At 35.0% G+C, this 23,222-nt stretch overlaps 1 protein-coding gene across 1 annotated transcript in view; it reads left to right on the top strand.

Annotated features, from left to right (window-relative positions):
• Positions 1-6,470: 6,470 nt before the first annotated feature.
• HORMAD1 (HORMA domain containing 1) overlaps positions 6,471-23,222 on the top strand; it is a 32,485-nt gene continuing 15,733 nt past the window's right edge. Inside the window, exons 1-11 of the mRNA XM_037166910.2 lie at positions 6,471-6,527; positions 7,149-7,293; positions 9,073-9,136; positions 9,558-9,594; positions 13,532-13,552; positions 13,830-13,856; positions 17,661-17,728; positions 18,155-18,306; positions 21,179-21,438; positions 22,954-23,020; positions 23,099-23,175. Coding sequence (XP_037022805.2) covers positions 6,495-6,527; positions 7,149-7,293; positions 9,073-9,136; positions 9,558-9,594; positions 13,532-13,552; positions 13,830-13,856; positions 17,661-17,728; positions 18,155-18,306; positions 21,179-21,438; positions 22,954-23,020; positions 23,099-23,175 — 951 coding nt within the window. The 5' untranslated portion in view covers positions 6,471-6,494. The remainder of the gene's footprint in view (positions 6,528-7,148; positions 7,294-9,072; positions 9,137-9,557; positions 9,595-13,531; positions 13,553-13,829; positions 13,857-17,660; positions 17,729-18,154; positions 18,307-21,178; positions 21,439-22,953; positions 23,021-23,098; positions 23,176-23,222) is intronic.

Raw genomic sequence — 23,222 nt, 5'->3', positions numbered from 1 at the left:
CACCAAGCACTATTTATATGAAATGTTAAAGGGACTTAACTAAGGAAAAGAAGATCAAAAACTATGAACATTAAAATGACAACAAACTCACAACTATCAAGAACTGAACCTAAAAAAACAAAAACAAACTAAGCAAACAAGTAGAACAGGAACAGAAACACAGAAATGGAGATCGCATGGAGAGCTCACAGTGGGAGGGGGCAGGAAGAGGAAGGAGGAAAAGGTACAGGGAAGAAGAAGCATAAATGACCCTGGCTGGTGTAGCTCAGTGGATTGAGTGCAGGCCTGAGAAGCAAAGTGGTTGCCGACTTGATTCCTGTCAGGGCACATGCCTAGGTTGTGGGCCAGGTTCCCAGTGGAGGCCACGTGAGAGGCAATTTCACACTGATGTTTGTTTCTCTTCCTCTCTTTCTCCCTCCCTTCCCCTCTCTCTAAAAATAAATAAATAAATTCTTTTAAAAAGAAAAAAGCATGAATTGTAGGTACAAAATAGACAAGGGGAGGTTAAGAATAGTATAGAAAATGTAGAAGCCAAAGAACTTATATGTACGACCCATGGACATGAATTAAGGGGGGCAGGGAATGTGGGTGGGAGGAGGAGTACAGGGCAGAGGGGAATAAAGGGCAGGAAATGAGACAACTGTAATAGCATAATCAATAAAATACATTAAAAAATTAAATGGCAATAAATTCACAATGATCAATAATTGAATCCAAATAACACATTAAGCAAACAAGCAGGACAGAATCAGAATCATAGATATGTAGATTGTTTGGAAGGTTATCATTTGGGAGGGGGGAGGGGGAAAATGAGGGAAAATTGCAGGGATTAAGAAGCACAAATTGGTAGGTACAAAATAGACAAGATGTTAAGAACAGTATAGGTAATGGAGTAACCAAAGAACTTATATGCGTGGCCCATGAACATGAACTAAGGGGGTGACTGCTGGAAGGAATGGGGGTACTAGGTGGAGGGGGACAAAAGGGAAAAAATTGAGAGAATTATAATAGCATAATCAATAAAATATAGTTTTTAAAAAATCAAAAAGTATTGTAGGGACAAAAAACATCTTTTCCTACTACCCTCCTAAGTTCTTCAGCTGGAGCCCTGTAAATTGTACTGACAAAAGGCAGGTTAAAAAGAGAAAAGCATAAAATTTTATTTAATGTAAGTTTTACATTACATGGGAGCCTTCATAAGGAAATAAGTGTTAGAAGAAACAGTAAACTTCATTGTTTTTAGACTATGTTTGACGAGTGGAAAGTCCTGGAAAAACGTGATGGGACAAAAGGGTATGAGCTAAAGGTAGCAAATGGGAGAGCATTTAGCAAGGCCTGCTCCTTGGGATTCCTCTAGACATCCCTCTGACTCTGAACAAAGGATGCTCCTTTCCTCCAGGTACAGGAAAATATACTCATATATATGACAGTCTTATGACTTGCATCAGAGAGTCCTTCAGCACCTGCTATTTCTATGACCTGCTTCAGGGAAAAGGGGGGCCAGCTAAAAGAGAGCCTTTCCTGCACCTGCCTAAGTTTCTCAAATTCCTTCAGCTTAAAATATTTGATATGCCAAGGTGCCATATTTCGGGGTAGCATGTTCTAAACCCTGTCAGCATAACAGTGAATTCTCATTATTTGCAGTAGCTATGTGCAAATAATACCGTGAATTTGAGATTATTGAATACTGAACCATAGCTTCTAGGGGATATATAGGGTTAGATTCCTGGGAGACTTTGGCCACATTTTCCTCAACTGATAATACATAATCTTGTTTTATGTGTGTTTCCATTTAAAAACATCTTATTTCATGTATTTTGTTGATTTATTAACATTGAACTCACAGCCAATAGTACGATGTCTGAACAAAGCTTACTAACAAATGTATTTTCTCTGTAAGGCGTATCACAACTTTCATGTTTTCTTTTTTTTTTAATTACAGTTGACATTCAATATTACCTTAGTTTCAGCTGTACAGAGTAGTGGTTAGACATTGATATAACTTAAAAAGTGTTCCCCCCAATAAGTTTAGTTCTCCCTGATGCCATACACAGTTATTGCAATATTATTGACTATATTCTCTATTCTGTACTTTGCATCCCCGTGACTATTTTGTAACTGCCACTTACATCACAACTTTCTTATATTTAGGAACACTAGAAAGCACTTCAGCACTATCCATTTTTGACAATAAAATCAGAAAAAACACACACACAAAATGCAAAACATATGGTGCTAAATAGAACACAAATGGGACACTTGTTTAAAATGTGAGAGCTGAAACAAGAAGACAGAGCATCGTCTTGTTCAGCCTCTGCTGGGAACACATATGTAGGGAGACTCACATTTTTCATCACTCCACACTTGTCTGCAAATTACTGCAAAAACACTGTATTGAATTGATTATGCAATTGAGGGTTACCAATAAATTTTAGTAAATAGGCAAATTCAAATTTATGAAGTCCTTGAATAATAGGGATTGACCATATACACAGGGACAATCTCCATCCTACTCCTTTTCCCTCTAGGCTCAGATCCCTCTTCCTTAGAAGTAATCACTATTATTAGTTTCTTGTCTATTTTCCTAGACTTTATTATACATATATAGGCAACTTAAACATGCACATGTTACTTTTTATCATTAATTTTGAAGGGGTCCAGAATATGCCACAGTAGCAAACAGATTATTTTGAACTAAAGACATTTGAAAATCAGTATCAGCAGAAAGCAGCTTTTTCTCAGCTCTCCTTACTTTCTCAGAAGCCGTTTCTCCCAGAAGAATTCACTGTCATGAAGCACCCCCCACGGAGTTTCACAACAAGGAAAGATTGACTTTCATCACCAAAGATGAGAAGTCAGCACAAGTCATCACCTGGCTAGGAAAACATCTAAGCATTGTCATAAAACTGTCATATATTCCATTTATTCTCCTAAGGACCTATTTATTTTTCCTAAAAGTCATTTGTCCTCCCTTAAGTGCCCCTCTGCGCCCTCCTATCCCCTATTAAGATGGCACATAAACTCCAAATTCTACCCACATCCTTGAGTCATATTTCTTTCTGAACTTCTATGCATATGTTCACAATAAAATGTTTTTACTCTGGTTAATCTGTGTGTTAGTTTAATTTGCAGATCCCCAGGTACTAAACCTAAGAGGATAACATTTTTCCTCTCCAACAATTTCAAAAAGCAAATGACAAATTGTATAAAAATTGATCTACAGTATATAGGTATGTGCATCTTAGCAGTGCTGGTGTGACACAGCTAAGAATTTCTCAATTTCTAACAACCAAAAATGTTATATTCTCCACGATACCTAGTAGCTATTAAACAATTCAGGGACACATACAAAATGGTATTATCATTAACACTGTAAATGAAGGTTGTTTATAGTTTTTTTAATGGTCATTGTTATAAATTCTTTTTATTTAATTTACTTATTTTTAGAGAGAGGGAAAAGGAGAGAGAGAAACATCAATGTGTGGTTGCCTATCATGCACCCCCTACCAGGGGTAGGGGGACCTGGCCTGCAACCGAGGCATATGCACTGACTGGGAATTGAACTGGTGACCCTTTGGTTCGCAGGCCCACGCTCAACCCACTGAGCTACACCAGCCAGGGCTGTTTTATGTTTTTGGTTTTTTTTTTAAGCAGTAAAGCTTAAATTCCTGTTCTCTTAACCAATATTTTTAACATCAGTCATATTTTTGAATCAATGATCTTTTTAGGTGTGTTTTTAGTATTTACTTTCAGATTTTTAATATACTTGTATTGCTACTTTTTGACTTATCAATTTTTAATTTTATATGTGTACTACTATTATGGTAGCTGATGTTTAAGATTTCTTTCACCAGCAGCACCCTTTTCTCCACTCTCATCCTCAGCATATAGTCAGTGACATAGTTGGTTAACCCAATAGCTAGTGATTGCATTGAAGAAGTTCAGAACACCCTACCCCAAAATATGCTGCCCTGGCATCTTGACTATTTTGAGCTAAAGGTGTTGCAAGGACATTCTGATTTCCTTCTTTAAAAAAAAAAAAGATGAAATTTCCATGTGAAAGATGTCCTCCAATACCAGAAAGAGACATTCTTATCACCAAGGACATGAAGTCAAGCCCAGATAAATCTGTACAAATTGTTTAATTTTTATCTTAGTATTCAATTCTGTATTTTTTAGCAACCCCACCAAAGCCCTTTTTGCCTAGTTACACTTTAACAATTTACTACTCTTTGTCCAAGCATTCCACTCTGCTTCTTTGGATCTTCATTTTTCTTATGAAGACTCCTAAATACATGTAAATATGTATTTGTATTATATATATTTATATATATACACATATATACTTAATATATTTAACATATATACTTAATATATATTTAATACACACATATTACATGAATATTATATATAATATACACACACATACATGTGTATATATGAACTTATATGCATTTTTCTGTTATTCTGTCTCCGTCAGTTAAAGTTGCAGGCGAAGACTCTAAGAAGATAGAGTAGAAATTATCCCTCCCCTATGGCATTATTCTGATTCTATGATTCACAAATGGGCTATTTACTTTTTCATATTTTTTTGTTATTAATGATTCAAAATGAATTTACCGTGAAGCACCATACCATAAACTTAATATGCCGTTCCCCTTCTGCCAACACTGAAATTAGCTGTAATTGGGGCAAATGAATTTTACTTGAATCTGTTTTCTCATCTCTAACAGAAGGGTAATATTTGTGTCTTCCTGACAAGGTGCTTGCAAGAAACAGGGTGAGAGTAAGATAGAATATGATAGTGAGTGTGAAAGCCCTTTATAAACTTTAAGTGTAAAAGAAATATAAAGCAAAATAATTAGTAGGCTAGGGGATTTTCACCATTTTTGATTCTGAAAACAGGGTTCTAGTCTTCATTCCTCTCCTAATTGACTCTGGAGGAATTTTTTCCACATATGGGGTGACTCTCCTAACTGGTAATATAGATATATTAAAGATTACAAATAAGTACAATATGTTCGCACTTACACGATTTATTTGGATATAAATCTGTAAACGAAGAATCTTGTACTTCTAGACTATCTCCAATTACCTATCAGCTCTGATTTTTTTTATTTTGTTTCTAAATGAGACATTAATTACATGCACAGCTTTCTGCTGCACCCATAGATACAGCACAGTAGAAATATTTAGGTAGGAGACTGCTAGAGCAACTGGTTTCCTGAAGACACATTAGACTCTAAGGTGGTAATACACTATGTGATAGATCCAATAACAAAATCGAAGTTAGAAAACAATCTGAAATTAATATGATTAATAGAATGCCAGTGGAGAACACTTTGGGCACTGCAGGAAATCTATGCATATCAGCAAAGTTTTGCACACGCAATTACTTAACCATCCTTGAGGCACAGAGTGTCTTTTCTAGTTGATAAGAAGAGCTCCACGTTCTTGGGGTTCCCAGAATGCCTTGCGCTGCTCTTGGCGGGAAACTGACCTCGACCCGAGGTCAACAGGCTATTGTCTCGCTTCCACGGGCAACCGTTGAAGGAAGGCGCATGCGCATCACGCTAAACGCGGGGCTTCGAGGTGCAGGTCTCGGTGGCTGGTGCCGGGCGTGGGGTGTTTTGTAATGTATATTTTTGTGTCTTTTTTTCTTTCTTAATTTTATTACTAATATTATTTGCTTTTAAATCTTTCTGTCACCTTCCGCCTATTTTTAAGTTTCTTAGATCCTTAATGGAAAAACATGGGAAAAATATATATCTAGTTAGAAGTTTTTGAAAGTAGGTTAACTCCGGGATCTCGTCCAGGCTTCGTCAGGATAAATTTAAATGTTTACAGTAATAACACTCTTCTGTGAACGCTGATGGTGTTAAATGGTCTGATTAAAAAAAAAATGAAATCGGCACGTAAAAAATGAAAACATCAAAATAACGAAGTTATAATTGAGAAAAAAGTCAGTAAAAAAAAAAACCTAGAATATTTTTGGTTTCCTTTTTATGGTTGTTCCATAGAGTAGGACAATATGTTATATTCAGAGCCGTGCTAAAGTTTGGTGGAGAAACTTACATCATTCTGTTATTTAGAAATGGCAAATTTAAAACAAAAATTAAAAGATCATTTTAAAGGGTTTGGCAGTTTTTCATTACCTAATACCTACCTGTACAATGTTGACAATGTGTAAATACTGTGAAGTGCAGAAAAATAAAAGATTATGCTTTTAAACAAGGGTCTTTTAAAAAGCTTTTAAATAGCCCACTTATGTGAGACTTTCTGGTCAAATGGCTTAAAAGTAACACCTCTGAAGAGTTGCAAAATGAATGTTTTTGAAGATTTCATTTTAATTAAAGGAATCCTCTAATTTAGTCACATTTAATTCTTTCTGCTTTTACATGTGATAAACTAGAATATTAGGGATAAGAATAAGGTCTGAAGTTAAGGCGCATTTGTATCACAAGGTTGAATTAAAGAAAATTCTTCATCAGAAGATGGCCACTGCACAGTTGCAGAGAACTTCCACGGTATGATGTCTTGTGTTTTAACATATTTTAATTTAGCTAATTTTACTGTTTCTAGAACTCTCAACTATTTTTGTATTTGAAAGTTAGCATCACTACTTGAGGGTTTAGTGATACCAGGAAACTCCACATTTTAAGAAATAAAAGTTTTTGCTAAACTTTTTTGAATTAACGGAAAATATATTGCATGTTTGATGCGTTCGTTGCCTACAGTGGCTGGTTTAAGTTCAGTTTACTTTGGCGTTTACTTTCAGCATTAATGAATGCTGTTCTGTTCTGTTGATGAAATTATCATTCATAGCAGTCCACCCCAAGATAAAATTGTTATCTTTGCACAAATTATGCATCCATTACACAGTGTTATCTATATATTATACATTTACAGACAGTTAACCTGAAGGGGATTTTTAACACACTGTTAGCAGTTTTTACGTTACCTTTAGGCTGCTACTCTGGAAACACATTCACATCTTAGAAGCCACACTGACTTCCTGGGGATTATTAACCACTATGGTTAGCAATTCTTGGGGAGAGTACTGTACTTTTGCAAAATTAGGTCTATTACAAGTTTAGGAAGACTTTATATTTGATAAATCTAAATGTTTTAATTTCCCTTGAATTTAGAGTGAGCTTGGATTTCCCAATAAGATAACAACTGAGCAGCAGTCTTTGCTGCTAGTGAAGAGGCTCCTAGCAATTTCAGTATCCTGCATCACATATTTGAGAGGAATATTTCCAGAACGTGCTTATGGAACAAGATATTTTGATGGTAATATAATGTTTATTTTAAAACTTTCTTTAAAAGAGCCCTGGCTGGTGTGGCTCAGTGGTCTCTAGTGAAAGGTCATGAGTTCAATTCCTGGTCCTGGCACATGCCTGGGTTGTGGGATCAATCCCCATTTGGGGTGTTCCAGAGGCAATTGATCAGTGTTTATTTCCCTCTCTTTCTCCTGCTCTTCCTGTCTCTCTAAAAGTAAATAAAATCTTTTAAAAAATAAAGTGATACTTTCTTTGAACATGTTACTTTATTTTGGTTTACTTTAAAACTATAAATTTTGAATTGGAGATTTTGTTTCTTTAATAACAGCTTTATTAAATTAAGTTGAGATATAATGCATACACCTGACAATTTACCCATTTAAATTGCACAATTCAGTGATTTTTAGAAATTCATAGAGGACTGCAACTGTCACCACTGTCAATTTTAGAACATTTTCATCACTCCAAAAGAAACTCCATACCCATTAACTTCGCTCAACCTGTCCACTCCTAAACTCCAACCAATCTGCTTTGTCTCTATGGATTTTTTGATTCTGGACATTTCATGTAAATGCAATTGTACAACATGTGGCCCTTTGTGCCTGGCTTATTTCACATAGTATAATGTTTTGAAGATTTATCCATGTTGTAGCATGAATTTGTACTTTATTTTTTTAATTGCTGAATGGTATTCCATTATATGGTCATATCAGTTTATCCATTTATTAGTTGATGAACATTTGAGTTGTTTCTACTTTCTAATTATTATAAATAATGTTGCATTTGTATATAAGTTTTTGTGTAGACATCTAAGTGGTTTTTATAAAATATATTCAGTACTTTTAAAAGCATTTAAACATAATTTTTCCCTCAGTTTCTCAAGTATAATTTCACCTGATGTTAAAGGAACTATTACAATGATGAAGTAAATAGATAAAAAATATTATATTGTTTAAAGCTTTGTACAGTGGTAGTGTATGTTCTTGTGTAAAAATAATACACCCAGTTCATACTACAGTAATAATTTATTGCCCAGCACATAATATATATGTAATATGGTGCCTAATGTTATGTACCAGTGGTGTGCTGGGTGATAAAGAAAGCACTATGTTATGTATGATATCTTTGTAATTCACCTTATAGAACTATGAGTTAGATTGTTATTCCTGCTTTTCAGATACAGAACCTGAGACTGAGAGGTCTCAGTCCTTTTCACTGTATTACATGTTGATTTTTGCAGGATTTTAATCAGTTAATTTTTTTGTCTTTTACAATTATTTTACTGAAATAAGGATCCATTGCAAATATCCTAAGACTCTTGGATAACAATGACATAAAAGTGTTATGTTTATAGATTTAAAAAATGATTTTCTACCTATCAACATGTACTCTAATCATTATGATGCCATTTGGTAATAAAGATAAAAAGCTTGTTTGTTTTCATATAACCTTTCTTTAATTAGATTATTACTAATCATCTAGAAATGCACTGATATTAATATACCAATAATACACAGCTGACAATCTTCATTTTAAATTTCTAGCTGTTTACTAATCTTTTAAAAAAGATTTTATTTATTCATTTTGGGGGGGGGAAGAGAAGGAGAGAAATAGTGTGTGGTTGCACTCAAGCACGCCGTACTGGGGACCTGGCCTGAAACCCCAGCTTGTGCCCTGACTGGGAATTGAACTGGCAACCCTTTCGTTTGCACTCAGTCCACTGAACTATGCCAGCCAGGGCTACTAATCTTAATTAGCTCTATATTTATATTATAATTTTTTTGTTTAGATCTCTGTGTCAAAATTCTGAGAGAAGATAAAAATTGTCCAGGATCTACACAGTTAGTAAGGTGGTAAGTAAAAGAATATCTAATAATAGAATATGATTTATTTTATTAACTCATAATATTTTCAGTGATTAACCCAATTTTAGTGATTCCCCTCCTTTAACTCTGGATATGATTTTTGCAGGGATTTAGAATTTTGCATTAAAATTTCCTTTATTTTATGCTCCATATGAGTGGACTTCATTTTCCTATTTGTTTCCCACACATACTAGCTGTCAAATATTTCATATCTTCCTTTCCATCCATATCAACATTTTATACTTCTGACACATTGTTTTATTTTATTATTTTAAGCTAGTTAATGAGAAGAGATCTTTAATAAGAAAATTTTATATCATTTATTCATATAATAATATGGAGATTTATTAAAAGAACTGTTTTCTGGAAATGCATTTAATCTAAAAATGAATCCTTGCTTATTTTTTAGGATGCTAGGATGCTATGATGCTTTACAGAAAAAATATGTAAGTCATTGTCTCTTGTGTCCTTTTTTTCCCACAACTTATTCCACAAATGTAACATCAATTACCAAATAGTAAAACATTAATTTAAACTGACTTGGGCATTGGCCAGTCCAAATTACTAAAAAGTCTGAACATTTGAATATTTTAAAGACTAATGTTCAACTCATTTAAAGCTGATGAATTAATACTTAAGATTTTGCTAAGACAGTTTTGTTCAATTGTTAATACTCATTTGTATTAATAACACATCTTCATTTACAAAAACTTAATGAATTAAAAGCCTTTAAATTGGTTATTCATTAGTTTTACATGCCTTCTATAATTTTATTTATACTAATAATAAAGTATTTCTTCATGAGCATTCAAAAATAAATTTCCATGTAGTCTAAATTATATTGTCACAAATTCTGAATTACTGTAATTTCAATTAATAAGGTTTTACTATAGACCATGAGCCTTTTTGTATACATAGCATATGTTTATATCAACACATATGCAGAAGAGAAATAAAGTTGTAAAGAAGATAAAATTTTATCCATGGTCATTAACCTCCCTCATTAAGACCTTAACTATTTAATGTTTATTAAATATTGAGTGCCTAACTATGGGCTAGGCACATATTCTAGGTAAGAGCTGGGTCAGCTAATAGTAGTGGTCAACATGATAGAGTTCCTTCTACAGGGGGAAAACAGTCAATAAAACAAGCAAGTCAGATAATTTCCAATGTGTTAAATCCCACTAAAATTTTTTAGAAAAATTATGTGACAGTGGAAAGATGGAATAACTTTAGATGGGGTGATCAGAGAAGCTATTTTGAGGAGGTGACATTTAACCTGAGACTTGAATGAGAATAAACCTGGCAGGCATTGATTTCGGGGAAAGAGTTCCTAGGAGAGTGGCAAATGCAGAGTTAGAAGGAAGTTTGGAGAGTTCACAGAATGAAAAGGCCGGTGTGATTGGAGAGTAATGAATAGAGTGAGAGAGTGGCATGAGATAAGCCTGGTGAAATAGGCTGGGCCAAAGCATTCATGCTGTGTAGTAAGAAGTTTGGATTTTCCTTAGGTGCAAATAAAAGTCATTTGAAGGTTTTGAGTAGAAATGGAACATTGCTTGATTTATATGTTAAAAATTACTTTGGCTGCTAAATAGAGAATATACTGTAGAAGAACAGATTGGAGTTAGTCGAGAGAATGGCACTCTATTACTAAAGTACTGATTAAAAGAAGGAAGGAAGGGAGGGAGGAAGAGAAGGGAAGTAAAAAACAGCTAATTTTTTCCATGTTAAAATGGTGAGCCAAGGGAGTTGAAGGGAGGAGAGATCATCATTGGGTTAGACTAATCTGGGGAGGAATAGAAGGGAATAAAACAACATGGCCTTTAAGAATGGGTAGGATTTTTAAAAAATGAGTGGGTAGGATTAACAGACATGGAGAGAAGAGAATACAGTCTGGATGAGGAAACCCGAGTAAGCAAATGTATCATGAACTTGGTGAGTTTGGGAGATAACTGAGTAACTAGAATGACTGTGAATAGATAGGTTGTGTTCTTGGAGAACAATGAGGATCAAATTGGCATATTAGATTCAGAGTATGGAAGATTTTTGAGTGCCAGAAAGATACATTTAGTCTTTTTTCTTTGAGTAAAAGAGAATCAGCCAAATAAAACCAGCAAAGCTCATTTCATTTTTGTGTCCAAATTAAGGACTTAGTGATATTTCTGCTCTATTATATTTCTGAATATATGTGGCATGCATATTATTTCTTATTTACATGGTTTGAGTTTGTGACATGTCAGAGAAAAACCCTAAATGTTAAACTTTTGTATCCTAAAGTCCCAAAGTTAAATGAACTTTTGCTGAAGATTTCCATAAGATTCTGTTAAGAACCCAGTGCTATAATTTTAAAACATTATATGTTTCAAAAGCAAGTAAGTAGAAGGTAATACCAAGAGATTAATATTTATAGGCCGAGGAAGGAATGAGAGTAGGACATATGGTCAAATTGCTTGTTGAGTATCACTGTCATCCCTTTCTTAAGATTCTTCTGAGGAGTAGCAGCCACAGACTGGTTTTAAAATATTAAGCTTCATTGTCTTGTAAAAATAATCAAGAAGTTTAAATATATGTTGAAGAATCTAACCTTTCAAGTAGACTTAAAATTAGATGTTATCTCAGTTTAATAACATTGACCTCAACCAAGAGAAATTAAATTTGAGCTCCAGTCTGACCAAAATAAAATAGATTTATTCCCTGTTGAAATCAAGATCCTGTTTGTTTTTATTGCCTATGGTAGGAATTTTGCTATGTATAGATTGACTCATGGATGATTAATGCTGTAATTAAATTGCTAGTATATTTAAAATTTCCCTCTTATGATAATCTTCATTATTAAATTACTTGTAGGGGGAATGAGGCTGTTAATGCTTTTGACTTGATGGTAATCTTTTTAGTTTGTAGGTAGCATTTTTAAACACTCTTTTCTTTCTTGAAAAGCCTTCTTGCAGAGCTGTTCCCCACCCCCCTGCCTCCCCTCTGGCTGTCAAGGATGAGAATAAGTCTACCAAGTTGTGATCTGCTTGGGGAGGAAAGGTAGCCAGTCTCTCAGAGGAGAAGGGCCTTGAGCCTGTTCCTCGATGGGCTTTCATTGGATTTTATTTGTGTAGGAATGCAGGGCTTATTCCTAACTAGATCATCAATCATTGTCAGGCAGTAGTGATCAAAGGACAGATAACATTCAAAGAACTATGGGGGCTTATTCTGAGTCAGGGTCAGATACCAAAGGGCCAGGAAACTTTGGAAAACAAACTCATTTTATGCTTGGACCCTTATCATTTAAACTGAGGGCATTCTTAGCAAAGCAGATTTCACAGGATTTTATGCATTCTCTCTCAGGCCTGATTGCCTAGGAAACCACCTGTTCCAGCACAGGGCCTCACTTGCCTCCAGCATTGTTTTAGGCTTAAGTCAGGTGGGGGAAGTAAGGCAGCCAAGACATTAGGAGACTTCTCACAGACAGAATGAGGACTCAGGCTATGACAAAGCTGAGGGGTGAGGGTCCATCACCCCTTTTGTATAGTCCCCTAAGTCCTTCCCTGATGGCCCCTTGGTGACCATGCCTGTCTTAGGTCATCCCTCCCTTGGGGAATCTTACCCATCTTGAGCTAACCAGTCATTCACCCAGGGCCAAGCAGGGTGAGGTAAAGGGGGCAGAGGCTGCACCCCTGCTGGGAGGATAAGCTTTGTGTCCCTAGTGGCTTATGGTCCCATGGTCTTTTTACTCAGCCTTAGCCATGGGGGTTACTGCTTCTGAAACCAGGCAGGGCAGTTCCCAACATATTAGCAAATCTTGAATGGAAGGGAAAGGGAAAAACTGGTGGCTTAGATCAGGATAGTAGAAGGGGAGAAAAAAAGATTCAGGATGTATTTGACAAGTAGAACTGATTGGATTTGTTGGTGGATTGATTCTGGAGTGTAAGAAAAGATCTAAATTAAGTATGACTCTTACATTTGAGCATGTTACTTGAGTGAATGATTTCCTGTGATTCTCTGTTTTTACAGTCTCCAAAGCCTCTTCCCTTTATAAAATGAGCTGGGCTCTGAACTCTACTTTTTCTCCTTTCAAAATCAGTTTTCATATTGAGAAGGTTTAAGATGTTGTTTCACAATATATATTTTCCTTGTAACTGGTGGTAATGCCCCTGTTTGCTTAAGCAAATAACATGAATTTCATCCTTCACTAAGTCAACTATAAGTAGATATTTTGGGAAATAGACAAGGCTATCTAAGGTATATATTACTTTATATGTATCATATGAAGTCTGTTTTCTGCAAGATTATTTCATATTAGGAATAAATGTTGAACTAGGACAGAATGCTTATGATTCATCATGAAAAAGTATTTTATACAATAAAAGTATGATTTTCTTTGTTGTATTTCAGCTAAGGATGGTTGTTCTAGCTGTAAGTATTTAAGTATTTTTAAATTGTATGTTTTTTAAAGACAGTAAAATTAGGCCTTGCATAATTAAATAATACTAAAACCATTAATGAATTATGTCACTTTATTCAAATAACTGATCTGTTCAGTGGAAAAAAGTAACAAATTAATAACTATGGGGAGGGATTGTTTTGTATTTTATTTTGCTGATTTCATATAATAGTTTAGTCTAAACAACTAATTTAGTTCTCCTTGAACACTTAGCCTTGTATAGCTCAGTTGTAAATTATTTTCAAATAGGTATACACCAACCCAGAAGACCCACAGGTAAGCATGTTTAAGTTAGTAAAGAAACATGATGCCTTGCCCTGACCCATTTGGCTCAGGTGGTTGGGCATTGTCCTACAAAGCAAAGGGTTGCTCGGTGTGAGAAGCAACTGATGTTGATGTTCCTCTCTTATATTGATGTTTCTCTCCCTTTTTTTCTTTATTTTTTAAATATATTTTATTGATTATTGCTATTACAATTGTCCCACTTTCCTCTATTTATTTCCCTCTGCCTGGCACACCCCGCCCATACACATCCCCCACCCCCACTTTAGTACATGTCAACAGGTCATACATGTAAGTTCTTGGCTTATACATTTTCTATACTATTCTTAACCTCCCCCTATCTGTTTTACCTACCATTTATGCTACATATTCCCTGTACCTTTCCCCCCATTCCCCATTCCCTTTCCCCACTGAAACCCTCTATGTGATCTCCATTTCTGTGATTCTGTTCCTGTTCTAATTGTTTGCTTAGTTTGTTTTTATTTTGTTTTTAGGCCTGGTTTTTGATAGTTCTGAGTTGTCATTTTACTGTTCACATTATTAATCTTCTTTTTCTTAGATAAGTCCCTTTAATATTTCATATAATAAGGGCTCAGTAATGATGAACTCCTTTAACTTGACCTTATCTGAGAAGCACTTTATCTGCCCTTCCATTCTAAATGAAAGCTTCGCTGGATGGATAGAGTAATCTTGGATGTAGGTCCTTGCCTTTCATGACTTCAAATACTTCTTTCTAGCCCCTTCTTGCATGTGAAGTTTCTTTTGACAAATTAGCTGACAGTCTGATGGGAACTCTTTTGTAGGTAAGTGTCTCTTTTTCTCTTGCTGCTTTTAGGATTCTCTCCTTATATTTAATCTTGGGTAACTTAATTATGATGTGCCTTGGTGTGTGTTCCTTTGGGTCCAACTTCTTTGGGACTCTCTGAGCTTCCTGGACTTCCTGGAAGTCTGTTTCCTTTGCCAGATTGGGGAAGTTCTACTTCATTGTTTGTTCAAATAATTTTTCAACTTCTTGCTCTTGTTCTTCTCCTTCTGGCACCCCTATGATTCTGATGTTGGAACATTTAAGCTTCTCCCAGAAACTTAAACATTCCTAAGCCTCTCCTCACTTTTTTGAATTATCGTTTCTTCATTCTGTTCTGATTGAATGTTTATTTCCTCCTTCTGGTCCAAACCGTTGATGTGCATCTGGTTTCCTTCTCATCACTGTTAGTTCCCTGTATATTTTCCTTTATTTCCTTTTGCATAGTCTTCACTTTTTCCTCTATTTTGCCACCATATGTAACCATTTCTCTGAGCATCCTGATTACCAGTGTTTCAAACTCTGCATCTGATAGGTTGGCTATCCCTTCATCATTTAGTTGTATTTTTTCTGGGGCTTTCATCTGCTCTTTCATTTGGGCCATATTTTTTTTGTCTTGGTGGGCCTGTTACATAATAAGGGTTAGAGCCTTGGGTGTTGAGTAGGGCAGGGCGACCCACATTGCTGGGTTGTGGCGCTGTATGTGGGGGAGGGGTCTAAGAGGGAATAATGCTACTTGTTCAGCCCTCTGCTGGGTTTCAGTCACTTCCCACACTACCCACAAGCAAATTGGGCCCTTCTGGTGTTGATTCCTGTGTACTTCTAGGACCCTGCAGGTTTCTCCAATGACTCTCCAGTGAGGCTGGGAGTTTCTCTTGCCACTTCAGCCCCCACAGGTTTTACAGCTAGAGGTTTTGTGTCTTTATTTCCCCACACTGGAACCCTGGGTTGCTCAGTCTGTCTTGTTCCCCATTTGTTCCTCCCAGTTTATCTGCACATGGATGTGGGACTACTAGTTTTGCCAGCTACCACTGCACCCGGTCCACCAGCCACCACCTTGCTTTGAGTCCTGTCCATCTGGTTGCCCATCTCCACCCCTCCTATCAGTCTGAATGAATGTTTCTTCTATAACTCCTTGGTTGTCAGACTTACTGCAGTCCGATTTTCTGTCAGTTCTGGTTGTTTTTTGTTTTTAAATTTATTTTTGTCCTTCTTTTGGTTGTGTGAGGACGCACAGTGTATCTACCTACACCTCCATCTTGGCCAGAAGTCTCTCTCTTTTTCTTTAGCCCTCCCTTCCCTTCTCTCCAAAAATAAATAAAATCTCTTAAGAAATAATGCCTCTAACATCTAAAAATAGCAAATTATAATATAACGTCTTATGCTTACAATTGTGTTAATCAATGCACTTTCATACATATTTTCCCATTTAAACCTCATAAAATCTTTTTTATGATAAGACAGAGTTTGTTTTTTTTTTAATCTTTTTTTTTAAGATTTTATTTATTTATATTTTAGAGGGGAAGGGAAGGAGAGAGGGAGAGAAACATCAATGTATGGTTGCCTTTCATGCATCCCCTGCTGGGAACTGGCCTGCAGGGAACCGGCCTGCAACCCCAGTATGTGCCCTGACTGGGAATCAAACTGCAATTGTCTGGTTCGCAGGCCCGTGCTCAATCCACTGAGCTACACCAGCCAGGGCCAGAGTTTATATTTTTATCTTTAAACCAATTTATAAATTTACTGCAAGAGAGATTATATGACTGATTCTAGGATACAAAGCCACAGACTATTAGAAATAACTTAAATCTTCTGACTTCTGGTTCTTTACAGTATTTCTTTTATGGAATTATGACAGGCGTTGAGTTTGAGAAAAATAAGAAACTCCTCCTTAAACTTTGAATATTCATCCCAGTACAGTCACATCTACCGGTTCATCTGATAATTCAAGTAGGGATTATAAGAAATGAAAATAAAAACCAGAAGAAGCTAAGGGGGAAAATAATCTATTGAGTGCTTACTGGTATTAGGTTCTGTTCTTTGGGGCTTTCTGTGTGTTACCTCATTATTTCATCACAACTTTTGAGAGGTAGCTGTCATTATCATCTCTTCTCTATAGATAAGGAAATCTAGGTACAAGGTTTCTTGCCTGTGTTCATAATAGCAGAACCAGAATTTGGAGCTAAGAAGTCCAGTTCATGATCTGGGTGCATAACCATCACGGTATAACTGTTATAATAATGTTTGACTCAGTTATGGAGAAGCAGATTTTTTAAAAAGAACTAATCCCCATCCCTATGAAGCATTAAAATGTAAAAAACATAAGAGTATTAGAGCTTCAAGATGACCGAGAATGTGTCTTTTCTTTGATACTCATGCCTTAATATATGTCCACGCGACAAAATCATATGGGCAAAAGCCATGAATTAGTTGATTGTTCAGAAACTATTCAGAAAAGTGTTTATTTATTTTCAGATGTTTTATAGTTGCCCATTTTTTCTTTCAATGAAAGAGAAACTTTGCTGATGAAATAATAATTATTAAATGCTTGATGTGCTGGGCACTTCATTAGGGGCTTTGTATAAATTATCTCATTTGATAAATATTCACAACCACCAATGAGATAGGTACTATTTTCAACCCCTTTTATTAGCTGGGGAAACAGACTTAGGAAGCCTAAATGACTTGCTTATGATTACAGTATACCAAGGATTGAAGCTCTATGCTTTGTCATTCTGCTAAATTAAGAGATAAGCTGCCTCCCTTTAACATACATTACAATGAGTAGAAGAATAAATTTCTCTCCAAGATTGAAGGCCCAAATCCCAAACCATGGGAATCAACTATTGGGACTTTAAAGTTTCAATGAACCAATAAGGACTAATATGGCAGAAAAATTATTAGGTAAATATTGAAAGTCATAGAAAAGCATTACATAGCTACTTGGCTACCAGTACTGTATACTGGATACGTAACTACAGTGTTTTCTATTTAAGACAATTTCAGAATGTTATCAATTTAAATTCAAGTACACCAGGGACGGACCTATCATGGACTTCATAAGGTATTCTTCTAGTTTTCTTTTTATATAACAGGTTATGATTTATTCATACTAATACTATATAGCTAAATTTCAGGATTAATTTTGAAATTTCTCAGACATCCCCAACTAACCTTCAAGGTATGGCTATACCAAATATTCATTAAATAACTGCAAGCCAGGATTTTGTGGCTAATTATATGCTATGTTAAGTGAAACAGAGCCAAAGAGTAGGAAAGCTATTGTATGCTTGAGTGATTATAAATATAATTAAAATCCATTTGTTTCCTTTAAAATCTTATGTAAAATTCATAAATTAAGTTATAATAGTGATATTTTATGGTATCTTTCAACTTAACACCTTAATGCTGTAATAGAAGAATCTTATCAAAACGTGAAATGTTATTAGAAGCTACAGGTATCATAAAATAATGTGTGATTCTCTTCTAGTAGAAACCAAACCACTGAATCTAATATTTCATCTGCTGAAACCAAGAAAGCAAGTATTCTCCTCATTCGCAAGATTTATGTTCTAATGCAAAACCTGGAACCTTTACCTAATGATGTTTGTTTGACCATGAAACTTTTTTACTATGATGAAGGTACTATTTGCAATACATCCTGTTTCAGTTGCTATCTGTATGTTTTATTATTATTGAAACTACTGGTTTTCATCCCAAATGTTTTTAAGGGCATAACTTACTATATATTTTTTGAAATTACAAAGTTTATATTTAATATTAATAGTTGAAAAAGAAAGATTTGAAAAAACGGGTTTTAAAAACATACACAAAACACCTTGGAAGGGTAGTTCAGTTGATTGGAGCATCATCCTGTGCACCAGAAAGTCGTGGATTTGATTCCTGGACAGGGCACATACCTAGGTTGCAGGTTCGGTCCCCAGTTGGGGACAGATACGGGAGTCAACAACCAGTCAATGTTTTTCTCTCTGTCCCTCTCATTCTCCCCACCCTTCCTCTCTCTCTAAAATCAATAAAAACAAATCCTCAGGTTAGGATTAAAAATAATAATATGAAAGTAAAATATACACAAACTTCTCCAGTGATAATAACATGAAGAGGGGGACATAAAAAACACAGAATTATCTTCTGGAGGGTGGGCCCCTTGTAGGTGAGTGTTTTAGGAATCCTTCTGTATCAGTGTGCCAGCTGGTGGTGTGAGAGGCTGTGTTCAGCTTCAGTGAATTTTTTTTAAGACTCTTCCAAAGTGTTTGCCCATTTCATGGTGGGCAAGCGCACCTTCACACACAGCACTAAGTGTTCAGCAGTTTTCAACCAAAAACAACATGACCCCCATGTCCCACCCTTGCTATTCACCCCATCGTGCCCTGAACAATTCTATTATGTTTTCACCAATGAAAAAAGTCCTCAAAGGGAAACATTTTGCTGATGTAGAGGAGGTAAAACAAAAAAATGGCAGAAGCACTAAAAGGCATCAAAATCAACAACTTCAAAAACTGGTTTTGAACAGTGGAAAAAAGACTCAATAGGTGTATTGCATCAAAGGGAGAGTACTTTGAAGGTGATTGAAGTTTAAACATGTAAGAATAAATACACAATTTTTATAAGTAAATTCCAGGGTTTTGGGGGGATCCCCCTTCATATCTATGAGAGGTATAGTCTTACTCATAATTAAAGAAAAAGGGTGAGATACCATTTTTCACTTACCAGGGTATGGGGGGAAGCAGGCATTTTAATACATTCTTGAGAAAGTATGTATAGGTATAACATTTTTAGATGACAGTTTGGCAGTATTAAAATTTTAAATGCATATTGTCTTTAATCCAGAAATAATTCTATAGCTACAAGAGTATCTTTGGAATATACAAGTTTATTGCATACTAGAATATACAAATATTCAAGTTTATATGTGTATAAGGATTTTTATTATAACATTGGTTAAAATAGGAACAAAATGGAAATAACCTTGAGTGTTCTTCATTGGAGAATTAAGTAAATAAATTATGGTGCATCCATATAGTATGATTACGTGCAAGCTATTAAAAAGAATGTGCTGGTAAATTTTTACTCAGCCGTAAAAAAGAAGAAAGTTTTACCCTTTTGACAGTATGGATGGACCTGGAGAACATTATGCTATGTGAAATAAGCCAGTCAGAGAAAGACAAATAGCATATGATTTCTCTCATATCTACTGAATAAACTGAACTAACAAGCCAAATAGAGACAGACTTATAGACAGAAGTTTAGATAGACAGCTAAGGAGGGGTGGAGGGGATTAAGCAAAAAGGGAAAAGAACTCATGGACATGGACAACAGTGTAGTAATCATGGGAGAGGTTATAAGGGGAATAAATGATAATGGGAAAAATACAATAAAAATAGGAAAATATGATCATATAGTATTTGTCTTTCAACACCTGACCTATTTCACTCAGCATAATGCTTTCCAGTTCCATCCATGTTGTTGCAAAGGGTAGTAGCTCCGTCTTTCTCTCTGCTGCATAGAATTCCACTGTGTATATGTACCACAATTTTTTGATCCATTCATTTACTGATGGGCACCTAGGTTGCTTCCAACTCTTACAGGTGGCTAAACAACAAAACAAACAAGCAAGGAGAAAAAAAAAAAAAGACACTGAAATGGAGAACAAGGGGACAGCAACCAGAGGGGAGAGGGAAGGGAAGTTAAGGGGAAAAAGGGGGAAGGATTTGGAGGAACAAATAGGAAGGACACAGGGACGAGAACTAAGGGGGGTGGAAATGGGAGGGAGGAGGGGAGCAAGGGGCAGTGGAGGCTGGGATGGGAGAAATAGACAAAAAAACTGTACTCGAAAAAAAACTAAATAAAATTTAAAAAAAACAAAAGATCGCAAATAGAACTTAAAATAAATTGTTGGATGAAGAAAAAATAGGAAAATAAAAAATAAAAGAAGTATTAAAACATTTAAAAATGTTAAAAAGAACAGTATGATCTTGTTTGTGTTTTTAAGATTATATATGTTTATATATGAATATATATGGAATAGTATAAATTGTACATGCATAATATCTTCTCAATATCAAGCAACAATGTAATAATAACTAATATTTATTGAATACTTACTATGTGCCAGTTCTGTGCATTTTACATACTTTAATTCACTTAATACCCACAATTACCCTAGGAGGTAAGTACTCTTGTTTTCCCCATTTGACAGATCAGGAAATCAAATCAAAGATGATAATTTCCTCAAGGTTACACAGTCAAGTGACGGGAAATAAAGGTTACCTTTAAGAAATAAAATAAGAACTTAGATAAAAGACAGAAAACTGTACTTGAACAACAATTAAAATAAAAACTTTTTTAAATTAAAAAAGATAATAGAAGTCATTTTTACTTTTTATTATATGTTCTTTATTACTATTTGAAATTTCTCCAATTTGCATGTAGTATAATAATAATAATGTTTTCTTTAATTTCATGAACACCACAGTTTATTCTTATTCTTTCACAGTTACACCCCCAGATTACCAGCCTCCTGGTTTTAAGGATGGTGATTGTGAAGGAGTGATATTTGAAGGGGAGCCTACGTATTTAAATGTGGGAGAAGTCCCAACACCTTTTCACACCTTTAAAGTAAAAGTGACCACTGAAAAAGAACGAATGGAAAATATCGATTCAAGTATATTATTTCCAAAACAATTAAAAACACCACTTCAAAAAATTCTCATGGAAAAAGATGAACTAGAAGATGAACAGGAGCATTCTGTATCTGTAAGTACATTTAAAGAAACAAAGCACAGTAGTTAATATTTGTCTCAGTGAGGACTTTCATAAATCTTAATATTTGTATAAATACTGTCTCAGAATCATAAACTCAAGTTTGGAAGAGACCTTAAAGAAAGTATAGTCTTATTTTAAAGGAGAAATGATAAAAATATACAAATTCCTCAAAAGGTATGTTGGTTCTAAGAACCCCTAGATCTTATTGTCATTGGAGGACACTGTATTAGACATGTTCACAAAATAAGCTGCCACTTTTATAGCTCTGGAATTTCCATACAGCTGTTAGCATACAGTCTGAATATGCCCCAACCCAGTTTAAAACTTCAAAAAGTTTGCAAGCTTTTTATCTTTATGCAGACATCATTCTAAGAAATTTAAAAGTGCAATGATTTTGAATGAAGCAGGTACTGGTTCTAGAGGTGCAACCACTCACCATCTCACCTCCCCTCTTAGTGGACTCTGAGGAAACTCTTTGGTCTCTGGAGCAGCTTGGAAACCACTGACCTACTTTAATCCCCTAATTAAATGCTGAAACTATTTTTATAACATCCCTATTTGCTCTACTTGAATTTCTTCAGGGCAGGGAAAGTCACTGTCCTGAAGCACTCTGGAGTTCCTAGAAGAAAAAGTGCCTTGCCCTCCTGTACATAGCACTTAGATTTACAGATGTGCATTCTCATTGGTTGAATGAATGGGTGAATATAAGTACAAAAAAACTTTTGTTGTTGCCTTACGCCCCGAAAATCTTTCATCATTAACATAATTGTTTAATATTATCTTTGTTGTTTTCTCTTATCTAATTTTATTCTAAATTACAACCACAGTACTTTCATATAGAGACCGACTGTGCTGATTTAGGCTTTGTGGCCACATCCTTACAAATAGAAAATTTCATTTTTAACCCATACAAAGAAGAAAATCTTCTTCCTAAAACCTAAACTCCAGTCTTGCTTTATAAACAAATATGTCTGGAATTTATGTAGCCTTCTTTAAAATATTTAAAGCTCTTTGACATGCCACAAAGGGAATAATAATTATAAAGTAGACATAAAGCCTGTTATTTCTACCATGACTAATCCCTGAAAAGTTTGGGAGCATATTAAGAGTGTATGCTAATATCTGTATGGAAATTCCAGAACTGTAGAAGTGTCAGCTTATTGTGTGAACATGTTTAATTCAGTGCCCTCAAACAACAGTAAGATCTAAGGTTTATGATGTATCTAAGGGCCCATGATATATTTTTGAGAAAGTTGTACATTTTTATCGTTTGTCCTTAAAGCAACCCAGCAAAGTAAAGTAGTATTTTATACTTTATCAGGATAAATAAGTTGCCTTGTAATAGTAATTACAAGACCACTTTATTTCTAGCAAGCTTTGGGTAGTTGTAGTTTTATGTTATATTTAACCTTCAATGAAAAGAAATTTGCTCATCGATACATCTACCAAGTTGTTTTAGTTTCTTTTTGAAATGTGTCCATTTTTTTCCTTCATGTAATTATGTAGGATGATTTTGACATTGAAATGAACACAGAAGAGCAGAAAAAAACAACTGGGTCTTCTGAACTTGGAGGTATGAAGTTAATGAAAATGTAGATTAATTTATTTCCAATTCAGTTTTATACCATTTTAACTTTTTTGTTTTTTATAGAACCAAATTTAGCTTATGAGGAAGATAAAATTATGAGATCTAAAGAAAGTCAAGACCTTTCAACTTCTCGTTCTCAGGTATAAATTTGATAGTTCCATCTCACTTTTAACTTTTTTTCAAAAGA

This window comes from Artibeus jamaicensis, unplaced genomic scaffold (genome assembly GCF_021234435.1).
Source record: "Artibeus jamaicensis isolate MK-2021 breed Jamaican fruit bat unplaced genomic scaffold, CSHL_Jam_final contig_1715, whole genome shotgun sequence".
Classification (NCBI taxonomy): Eukaryota; Metazoa; Chordata; class Mammalia; order Chiroptera; family Phyllostomidae; genus Artibeus; species Artibeus jamaicensis.
Note: the sequence above shows the minus strand (reverse complement) of the source record. Positions and strands in the feature narration are given on the sequence as shown.